At 52.3% G+C, this 10,295-nt stretch overlaps 2 protein-coding genes across 2 annotated transcripts in view; one reads left to right on the top strand and one right to left on the bottom strand.

Moving 5' to 3' along the window:
- Positions 1 to 2,636, top strand: part of Sox10 (SRY-box transcription factor 10) — a 9,453-nt gene extending 6,817 nt beyond the window's left edge. Inside the window, exon 4 of the mRNA XM_031349164.1 lies at positions 881 to 2,636. Within this exon, the coding sequence (XP_031205024.1) occupies positions 881 to 1,584 (704 nt within the window). The 3' untranslated portion in view covers positions 1,585 to 2,636. The remainder of the gene's footprint in view (positions 1 to 880) is intronic.
- Positions 2,637 to 5,951: 3,315 nt separating this feature from the next.
- The window catches only part of Polr2f (RNA polymerase II subunit F), a 9,249-nt gene continuing 4,905 nt past the window's right edge, over positions 5,952 to 10,295 (bottom strand). The window contains exons 4-5 of the mRNA XM_031349223.1: positions 6,285 to 6,356; positions 5,952 to 6,121 (exon numbers count right to left, since the gene is read on the bottom strand). Of these exons, the coding sequence (XP_031205083.1) occupies positions 6,031 to 6,121; positions 6,285 to 6,356 (163 nt within the window). The 3' untranslated portion in view covers positions 5,952 to 6,030. The remainder of the gene's footprint in view (positions 6,122 to 6,284; positions 6,357 to 10,295) is intronic.

The raw sequence follows: 10,295 nt of genomic DNA, 5'->3' as shown, positions 1-10,295 counted from the left end.
TTTTTTTTTTTTTTTTTTTCTGATAAACTACTTAGGAGAAGGTTGAGGGTTTGCTTAAGGCTCACACAGTAAATGGCAGAACCAAAATCCAGACCTAGGAAGGTTTCCCGTGCTTGGCCAGGGAAGGACTGGACACTGCCTCAGTGTGATGGCGGGGGTCTCCAGCAGCTGCTAACCTCACAGTGCTGTGGATATGTGTCTCTGTGATGGGATGCTTGGTCTAGTCACCTTCCTCACACATAATCCCTTCTTCACAGCCTCTGGGACAGTCACATGCACCTGTTGAGACTCCCCCAAATCCCTGGGACAGTGGGTAGCTTCCATCTCTAGTTTCCAGTCCTTTGCGTGTGACCCCACAGCACTTTCTGCTCTAGAGCCTGGTGGGCCTCTCGTCTCTCCATGGCTGCAAGCTTTTAAAGCCAGGATCCAAATTTATTTCCATTTATCCTCATCATCTGGTGTACTGCCTGGCACTTAGCATTTGCTGAGCTGTGTGGTTGAGAAAGTTAACAGGCAAAGAAATGGGGGTAGTAATCTAAGTGCCCCCTTGAGCAAGGGCTGGCAGGGCAGGGCAGAGAGTAGGCAGTCTTAAGGTTGCACTTGAAGAGGGCACAGTGCTGTTTGGACATGGGACACGGTAAGAGATTAACAGTCCAAAGTGGACAGGACAGGCGGGGCTAGGCAGGAAGAGTCACCAACAGATGTCAAGGGCATTCTGAAGAACAGGCAGGGCCCAGAATGATACCCAGCATGTTAAGCATCATGACCAGGAAACCAGCCTCAGAGGTCAGCATCCTGCTGCCTGGAGATGGGCCAGAAGGCCTGCTAGGGTCCACTTGCCTCTAACCTGCTCACTCTTGCCCCCCTCTCTCCTACCCAGGCCAGAGCCATGGCCCTCCCACCCCTCCAACCACCCCAAAGACAGAGCTGCAGTCCGGCAAGGCAGACCCCAAAAGGGATGGGCGCTCCTTGGGGGAGGGCGGGAAGCCCCACATCGACTTCGGCAACGTGGACATCGGGGAGATCAGCCACGAGGTAATGTCCAACATGGAGACCTTTGATGTGACTGAGCTGGACCAATACCTGCCACCCAATGGGCACCCAGGCCACGTGGGTAGCTACTCGGCAGCTGGCTACGGGCTGGGCAGTGCCCTGGCTGTGGCCAGTGGACACTCTGCCTGGATCTCCAAGCCACCAGGTGTGGCTCTGCCCACGGTCTCGCCCCCTGGTGTGGATGCCAAAGCCCAGGTGAAGACAGAGACCACAGGCCCCCAGGGACCCCCACACTACACCGACCAGCCGTCCACTTCCCAGATCGCCTACACCTCCCTCAGTCTGCCGCACTACGGCTCTGCCTTCCCCTCCATCTCACGCCCCCAGTTTGACTACTCTGACCATCAACCCTCAGGACCCTATTATGGCCATGCAGGCCAGGCCTCTGGCCTCTACTCAGCCTTTTCCTACATGGGACCCTCTCAGCGGCCCCTCTACACGGCCATCTCTGACCCCAGCCCTTCAGGGCCCCAATCCCACAGTCCCACACACTGGGAGCAGCCAGTATATACGACTCTATCCCGACCTTAGAGGGGCCCCGTCGCCACCAGTGCCCACATGGCCCCAGGGCCCCTTCCCCCAGCCTATGTGCCCTGCTCCTCGTCAGCCTCAGGCCTGGCAGTGGAGGAGGTTGCAGAGGCTGACAGCAGCAGGAAGGCTTCTGCCAGCTCCTGCCCCGATGACCTCCACCCACCCTGGGTCTGGAGGCCAAGCCCTGACTGAGCTGGCAAAGGAGGAGTTTGGTGGCTATCTCAGACTGAGGATGAGGGGCCACCCATCCCCAGAAATGACCCTCTATCCCAGGACCTGAGAAGTCCTGCTCAGTCCTTCAGGGAGGCAGGAAGGGTTAGGGTAGGAGACCTCACTGCTCCTGTTATCTCCTTGGAGAGCAAGGGCCCCGTGTGCTACTGTGTCACTGTGCCTAAGAGCTAGGCTGCCCAGGGACCCGCCTCAAAGCCTGGAGCTGGCTCCGTCCTGTCACTAAGGACTCACTGAGGACAGCTTTGAACAGCTTTGTGAAGAGCAGGGTGGGACACTCGAAAGCTCTGATCCTTTCTCCGCCCCTTCTTCACCTGAATGTGGGAACTGGCCGAGGTCCCCAGATCCAGTTCTGCATCAATAACCTCATCCCTTGCCTAACTGAGGAGAGCCCCCATGTTCTTCCCCACCACCTCCACACCTCAAGGCCCACCCTAGGTGAGGGGGGAGGGGCTCCAGGAAAAGAGTCAAAAGGCAATTCATTCTGCCTTCCTCTTGCCTTCTGTCAGCCTCAAGTCCCCCAGGCTCAGAGTTAGCACTGTACGGGCCCTCGCCCCAGAGCCCAGTACCTGGGTTTGCTGGCAGCAGGCTAGACACTAAACCCCTGCCATGTACAGTCTACCTTTGCCTTGCACCCTTTGCTCCAGTGATACCTTAATAAAGTACGTAGCTGTCTCCCCATCTGTCTGCAGCCCAGTCCACATGTAACACATCGCTGCCCCTTTATTTATCTCCATAGTCGCCATGTTCCTGTCCCTCTAGCTACTCCAGCCCCGATTAACTTACATTAAGCACTCCAAGTAATAAAATCAAAGCTTCTGGTGGCCTGCTTGGTGGCCTGACCTGGCCTGTCTCTTGGTCTCTTACCCCTTACCTGTTGTTTCCTCATTCCCACAAGCAGCCCTCAGAGTGCAAGTGAGATTCCTTAGGATCTTTCCTCCCGAAGGACATGTGGACGGTGAAGGAAGTCAGCCAGCCAGATTCCTGATGGGTGGACTTACCTCAGAAGAAAGCCACCCATGGGGGTTACTCACCCTTCTCAGGTCCAGCTCTGACTCCTACCTGCTCAGCTCACTGCAGCCACTCTGTCACGTGACAGAGGGGAATATGCCAGGAACTCAGGGGACAGCTTTTCAAAAAAGAGCAGTGGACTAGTTAGTCTCCCTTGTTCCTGAGGTGAGCAGTCAGGCCTGGGTCCATGGAATGTATGGGTGTGGATGGACCTTCTGTGGCCACACACATCCATCCATTACCTCCCCCAACACAGATAAACATGTCACACACACACAGACACACACACAAATAGAGAGAAAGAGAGAGAGAGAGAGGGAGGGAGGGAGGGAGGGAGGAAGGGAGGGAGAGAGAGAGACACAGAGAGAGAGAGAGAGAGAGAGAGAGAGAGAGAGAGAGAGAGAGAGAGAGAGAGAGAGAGAGAGGTCCATGCCAGCATCTAGCTGAGCCACCAGAACAGCAGACTGTTTCAGTCTAAGCCAAACCCCATCCACTGTGCCCCTCAAGAGTTTGTCCTCAGTAGGGGCTATGACCTATGCCACTGCCCAGCTCGCATCACCAAGGTCAGGGGAAATCTCTACGAAGTTGTTCTGACAGGAAGTGCCAACAGCTGGGCAGTCCCATCTAGCGAAGTTCCTCGTGTGCTCCTGGTTTGCTCCCTTTGCCAGGGATATCCATGCTTTTGGCCTCTGAGGCCTCATGCTTTGGGAAGCTGGTACTCTGACAGTTTGTCCCCTGAGCTACTTTCCTGGTTCCACTGCTCCACACCATCCCTTCATCCCCGTTAGCCCCTGGGAGGCTGGTTACCAGGAGCCAAGCCCACCCAGCTTTACAATGTCAACTCTGCACCGGTAAGCTCTTCTGACCACCTGGCCCCAACTGCTGGCTGCCTCGACGCTTGGTATCTGAAGCCCTTGCTCTTCTCAACAGCATCTGATAGAGCATCGGACCATACGAACCGTACAGAAGCTCTTTTTGTGTTTTATTGACCTTTAATAGATTATCTGTTGAATCTGGCCCACTGCTCCACCTGTTACACCTTGGGGCCTCACCTCCCCTGAGCTAGGTCCAGGTAGATCCACCTACATATCTGAGTACCTTCACTGAAGTCACTAATAAATGAAAGGGGGGCCACTACCCCGAGTGCCCCTCTACATCAGCTCTCTTCCTCACACAGGGACTGTGTCCTTCACCCATCACAGATGTCTGGAGGCTGCAGCTCCCTGGTAAAACCAAGAGCAGACGTAGTCCCTTGACCTACCAGACCAGATATCATAAAACCTTTTTTTTAAATTTGATTTGACAATAGCCACCCCTAAGACCTGACCTGCTCGTGGTTGCAGGTTTCCATCTATGCCACCAGCACCGTCAGACGTGAAGCGACCTCACACTGGCCTTTCATGCTGACGCTCTACTTGCCCCTTTCCCGAAAAGCAGGCCATCTGTCCACTGCCAAGGCGGAACTGTAGACAGAGCTGGCAAGGTGGCTGTGCCATCTACCTTATGAGAGGGGTGCTACCTTATAGAACGTGTCCATGTCATCACGGCATGGTGTAGGCTGTGGGGAAATGGTCGTGGGGGATGACAAAAAAAACAGAAGCCAGTGTTAGCAGGTTGTACACATCCCTCGAACACAGGCTTGGATGTGTTCCGGCTCAGCAGACGCTCTGGTGTCAGGTGTTTTTAAATGACTGACAGGATGACCATAAGCCTAAGGAGATGGGAGACTTTACAGTGTTGGCAAGTGACAGCATATTCCACAGGAGACAACCCCAGGCCTGCCAGATCAACAAGGGGCTGCCCAAGAACAGCAGCCTTCAAAGAGGAAGGCCAGAGGAAAGGCACCCACTTCTTCTTACACCCTATCCCCTAAGGGTTAACTCCCCTCCTCCCCAAGCCTCATCTCCCTTTAATCACATCTGATACTGAGCAGCCCAGCAGGGAACAAAGAGACCATTTAGAGAAATGGGGCAGAGAAAGTGACCCCCGCACTCTGGGGCGGCTGCCTGGATGCCAGCACAAAGGCGGCATTTCAGGGCTGAAATTTCAGCACCCAACTTGATTAAAGGATTCCAAAGGCTTGGAGGAGGGTGGCAGGGGTGCGAAGTCTCCGACTCCCAGAATTAACCCTTAGCCAGAGCAGCAAGCACCCCTCCTACTACTGTGGCCACTCCTTCCCACCCTGACCAGGGTACCCAATCCCATGTGCTCGCCATGTGCACACCATGTCTCCTGAGGGTTGCACTAGGCCAGAGTCAGGCTGGGCCACTCAAAAGCCATTCTTCCAACTATGCCCCATGGCTGCCTTCTTTTCTAAAAAAAAAAAAAAATCTTAGACAAGGACTCATGCAGCCCAGGCTGACCTTGAACTCACTGCACTGTACCTGCCTCCACCTCCTCAGTACTGGGAATATAGGTGTGCCCTACCACCCCTGGCTCTACACACTGCTCTCTATCTAGCTCAGGATATGAAAGGGGCTTCCTGGGGTGGGAGGCAGGATGCACAAGAGGGCCTGCTAAGGCAGGAGAGGAACTCGAGTTTAGGTCTGAGGAGGAGATGGCACAAGGTGGCAGACCAGAGAGGTACATCATGAGGGCACTGTGTGGCACCGGCCTGGGACAGAGTGGAGACAGGGATGGAAAGGCACTTTGGTCCTTGCTCCAGTTGCTGACTTGTCCAACAGGGCTCTGCCTGGGGACAGTGAGGACCATTGCACCCCCGCGCTTCCTGCCAAAGCACCTCCTGAAAGGGGATCTGAGCCCTCGATAAGAGCTCCAGGCAGGTCCCTAGGAACAATGGCTGGCTTGATGAAACCTGCTCTGTGATACTCCTGAGAAGGGAGAAGCCCCTGCAGCCAGTCCCCACTGGAAAGGAAATTGGGGGTTTCCGTGGCAACCAGCTCCCTGGGCACAAAGACTCATCTGTCTGCTGAGAAGGCAGCTGAGGTGTCTCCCCTGCAGCAGCTTTTGCTCTGGTGCGTGGGGAGATAGATGGAGGGATGGGGGGGGGACCCACGGACTAAGGGTCTTGATGTTTTAGAAAAAGCTAACAGTCACAGGGCCACCTCAATGTCTATCCACTCCTGCAGCAGGGGAGGTGGCGGCACACAGGTAACAGGGGTAGAGGGGGTGGGAAGGATGAAGTTTATTATTTACATGTATAAAACAGGCATAGAAATGGTGCCCAGCACAGTCTGACAGCTCTGCTCAGTCGCTGATGATGAGCTCGTCCACACCCCAGTCCTCATAGCTTCCATCTGGCAGGTAACGGCGAATGATGATGGGGATCTTTCGGGCCCTGTTGTGGAAAGAAGTCACATGTGAGGGCTGGTGCCCTGGCTCTCAGCAGGGAACAGGTGGTAGCAGCACCCAGGGAGCTGACTATGAACGAGCCCAAGATCTATAGAGGCCGAGATGCCTGCTGGACTCTGAAGGAGGAACCACTGTCTGGAGGAACTTACTTGAGTTCCTTCATGGCGATGAGCAAAGGGTCTGTCTCCCCCTCCAGCTCCACCATGACCGGGGCACACATCCTGCAGGGACAGAGAGAGGTTAGAGAGGCAGCAGACAAGGCTCAGAGAAGGTGGATCTGGTATCCTGATCCTCATCTAGCCAGGTCACCTGGACAGGTAGGCATGGTGGCAGTAGTGTTCAGGGAGCCACCACCGAGCAGAGGGAAGGCTCAAAGATTGGATTTAAATTATGCCTCCAAGCACAAGTCACTGAATTTCTCTCCATATCCCCTAGACCCTTTTAAAAATGAAGAAGAGATCCCTGCCTCACTGGGGAAATGATGACAAAAACCAGAAACTAGAAGGGTCCCCTGCACACCTGTCACGGTCTCTTGCCATGATTCTCTACTCCAGTGAGGGAGACCTACACTTTGACTTCCATTTCACTATTGAGGAAACTAAGATATAGAAAGGTAAGTGTCCTGCCCAGGGTCACGTAGGCAGAGTGGCAGAACCAAGATCTGTTCCTAACCACTGTGGTAGGATGTGTCCCACGTAATATACTCAAGTCATCTCCATGTAATGCTCCATCAGAAGGCCCCTCACAGCAGCATCCCCAGAAGGGCTACACTCTTCCAGCCTGGCCCTTCATTCAAGCCAGAACAAGCTTCCATGCCTGCACTGTATTATGGGTTTTGGTTTTTTTTTTTTTTTTTTTTTTTTAAAGAATTACTTATTTTATGTGTATAAGTACGCTGTCGCTGTCTTCAGACACACCAGAAGAGGGCGTCAGATCTCATTACAAATGGTTGTGAGCCACTATGGGGTTTCTGGGAATTGAACTCAGGACCTCTAGAAGAGCAGTCAGTGCTCCTAACAGCTAAGCCATCTCTCCAGCCCAATGTGTAGCCCAGGCTGGCCTCAAACTTGTGATCCTCCTGCCTCTGCCTCCTTCAGCAAATCCTACCGGTGTGCGCCACCACCGCCCAGCCATATTATGGTTCTAAGGATCCTCCAAATTAAGATGATGATGGTACTGAAGGAGGAGCCCTTGGAAAGCTATGCGGGTGTGACCACCATGATGCCCTAAGCGGCATTATTAGAGGAAGAGAAATCGAAGCCAGCAGAGTTGCTCAGTTCCACCAAATGACACACTGCCATGTTATGATGCAGCCTGAGGACGCACAGGTGAGGTGCCATGTTCTAGAACCTTCCAAGCTCCAGGACTATGAGCCAGAAGCCTGGCCTCGGGTCTCCTGTCACAATACAGACAACAGGCTCAGCACAGATTCCTTTCATTTCTACTTTCTGTTCTCACACAGTTCTCTCTGTTTCGACAAGTATGAGAGAGCTCAGATGTCACCACTTTGGGAATCTCCATCTTCTGTGCCTTTCTTGGCATCAAAGCCACTTACTGCACTACTGTCCACAACAGACCATGAGTGTCTAGTGGCCCAGGACCACACATGGTCCACTATGAGGGCCCAGTCTCCAGCCAATGCTTAGTCCAAGCAAAAGCTCCAATAGCAAACAAGGGCCTGACAACTCCAGGCCTGTTTTCTGCAGACAGACAGCTCTAATAACCCTGGACAGGCTAACACCAATAGATTCAGACTTACTAACAAGCATCCAAAGCCAATGCCTTCTCCAGACCATCAGGACAGATATTTTTAAAAGGGTTCTAATTAAACTGGATGGTTGGTGGCACACACCTTTAATCCCAGCACTTGGGAGGCAGAGGCAGGCGGATTTCTGAGTTAGAGGCCAGCCTGGTCTCCAGAGTGAGTTCCAGGACAGCCAGGGCTACACAGAGAAACCCTGTCTCAAAAAAACAAAACAAAACAAAAAGGGGGGGTTATTTATTTTATCTTGTATAAAATATCTTGTATGTATATGGGTGTTTTGCTTACATGGAGGTCCATGTGTTTGAGGACATTGGATACACCAGTACCGGAGGGAAGGGAGTTGTGAGCCACCATGTGCATGGTAGGAACCAAACCTGGCAAGAGTACCAAGTGCTCTTAATTGCTGATCCAGAGCCATGAGACAGAATCCTTCATCTCATGAAGGGGTCTGAGAACTATAACTTCAGAGGTGCTGGGTGACTTTGGGGATCAACCACACTGAGACAGACACGTATTAGTTTATGATGAAATATTCTGGTCTCTGCTAATCCTAAAAGCCTGAAATTTTCCCTAGAGCAGAATCCAAATGTCTTTACTGAATAATGAAAGGTCCTCAAAACTTGAGGTATAGCTCAGCAGTAGAACATATAAGGTCAACATATAAGGTCAGTAGAACATATAAGGGTTTTGTCAGCCACAGGGCTTTACATGAGTAACCACTGCCCTGACCTGCCTGTGTCCACTCTCTCTACACATAACAGGAGGAACTGAAGGGCATCGTTCATCAGTGTCCCCATGGTCATACAAATGCAGGCTTTGAAGTGGCTGTCTTGTGCTGCAACCACTATAAATAATCATGCCACCCACCCAGTTAGGAAGAAGTGAGTGACATCAACCAGCAGGTGGTGCTAGAGGGCCAACCAAAAGCTATCCAAGATGGCATTTCATTCAGTGCCTAAGCAAAGGCACAGGCCAGTCCTCAGTGTATGGGTTCCAGCCTGGCTGTGCTTGAACACAGGGCATGGCATCCCTCAGAAGGAACACTAAAGCCTGGACTAAGTGGATCTTTCTTCCTCCCACAGAATATGACCCTTTGATTGGCTTAGACCAGGGTTGTCAGGCTGCCTCACTTCCTGTGAGTGTTCCACACTGGCTTATCAGACGCATGCCAATTTGAACCTGCCTCTGAAGGTTTGCTAACATCTTTTACTAACTTTATTTATCAAATTTAAAAAAATATTTGTATTTGTGTGTCTGTGTTGGAGTTTGTGCAGGAGTGAAGGTTCCTATGGAGGCCAGAGTGTCAGATCCCTCTGGAGCTGAGGTTATAGGGCCATGACTCAGTTGCCCTACAAGAGCAGGACACACTTTTAACTTCTCTGGGCCCTTTAAAACAAAAATGTATTTATTATTTCCAAGGCTCTCCTGGAACTCCTTATGTAGACCAAGTTGGCCTCGAAGTTACAGAGATCCACATACCTCTGCTTCCTGAGTGCTGGGGTTAAAGGAGTGCACTGCCTCACAGAGCCAATTTAATTAATTTAATTAGCCACATGGAGCCCTAACAGAGAGTATCCCTAGGCCACTAGGACCGAATCCCCTGAAGGTGGCTTTACTCAAAGGAGCCAAGAGTGCAGCCATGCTGGAGAAAGGTCAATAGCTGAGGATGGCTGAGGTCAACCTTGTCTACACATAAGACCCTTTACCAAGGCAGACACCACAGTCACCTTTACCCAGGGCTGTCTGAACCTGTGGTAGGGGATGCTCACAGCGCTACGCCTCCCCGTGCCCCGTGGGAGAATGCCCCACTGCTCTTTGTCCTTTTCCCTAGTCCATCCTGAAGCATCCACACTTCCCATACCAACATGTGAGAAGTCAGCAGTTTCACCCAGGCTTGGGTCCCCCACTAGAGTCCCACTAACACTCTGCCTCCTCTGAGGTTACAGCAATCACTGGACGGGCTGAGCTCACCCGCCTGCCACCAAATTTAGGAAAACAAAATGTTACCCAGAAGCCGCCGCTACTCCCAGGTTTTCCCAAGTGAAGAAAGAGCCTGTTTACTTCCCTGGGCTGGCCGGTCTCCCTCACGTCAGCAGAAGCCTGAAGGAGCTGTTGTAGCCTTGCCTGAATTCACTCTAATTTTGTTTGACCAAATGACAGGAATTATCTGAACTCAGATAATCACATGGGCTGGGCAGACCCCTACCCGAGTTCCTCTTTTCATGCTTTACCCGGGGGCAGCGTCTTACTAGCTGCCTAAACTAGCCCGGAACGCACTCTATAGCCTAGGTGGGCCCCTGAACCCAAGATCCTCTTGTTTCTGTCTCCTGAGTGTCTTCTATCATGGGTCTCTGCTACCAGGCCTGACCAGGATTTTTACTGTCACTTTTCTTTT

This window comes from Mastomys coucha, unplaced genomic scaffold (genome assembly GCF_008632895.1).
Source record: "Mastomys coucha isolate ucsf_1 unplaced genomic scaffold, UCSF_Mcou_1 pScaffold11, whole genome shotgun sequence".
NCBI lineage: Eukaryota > Metazoa > Chordata > Mammalia > Rodentia > Muridae > Mastomys > Mastomys coucha.
Note: the sequence above shows the minus strand (reverse complement) of the source record. Positions and strands in the feature narration are given on the sequence as shown.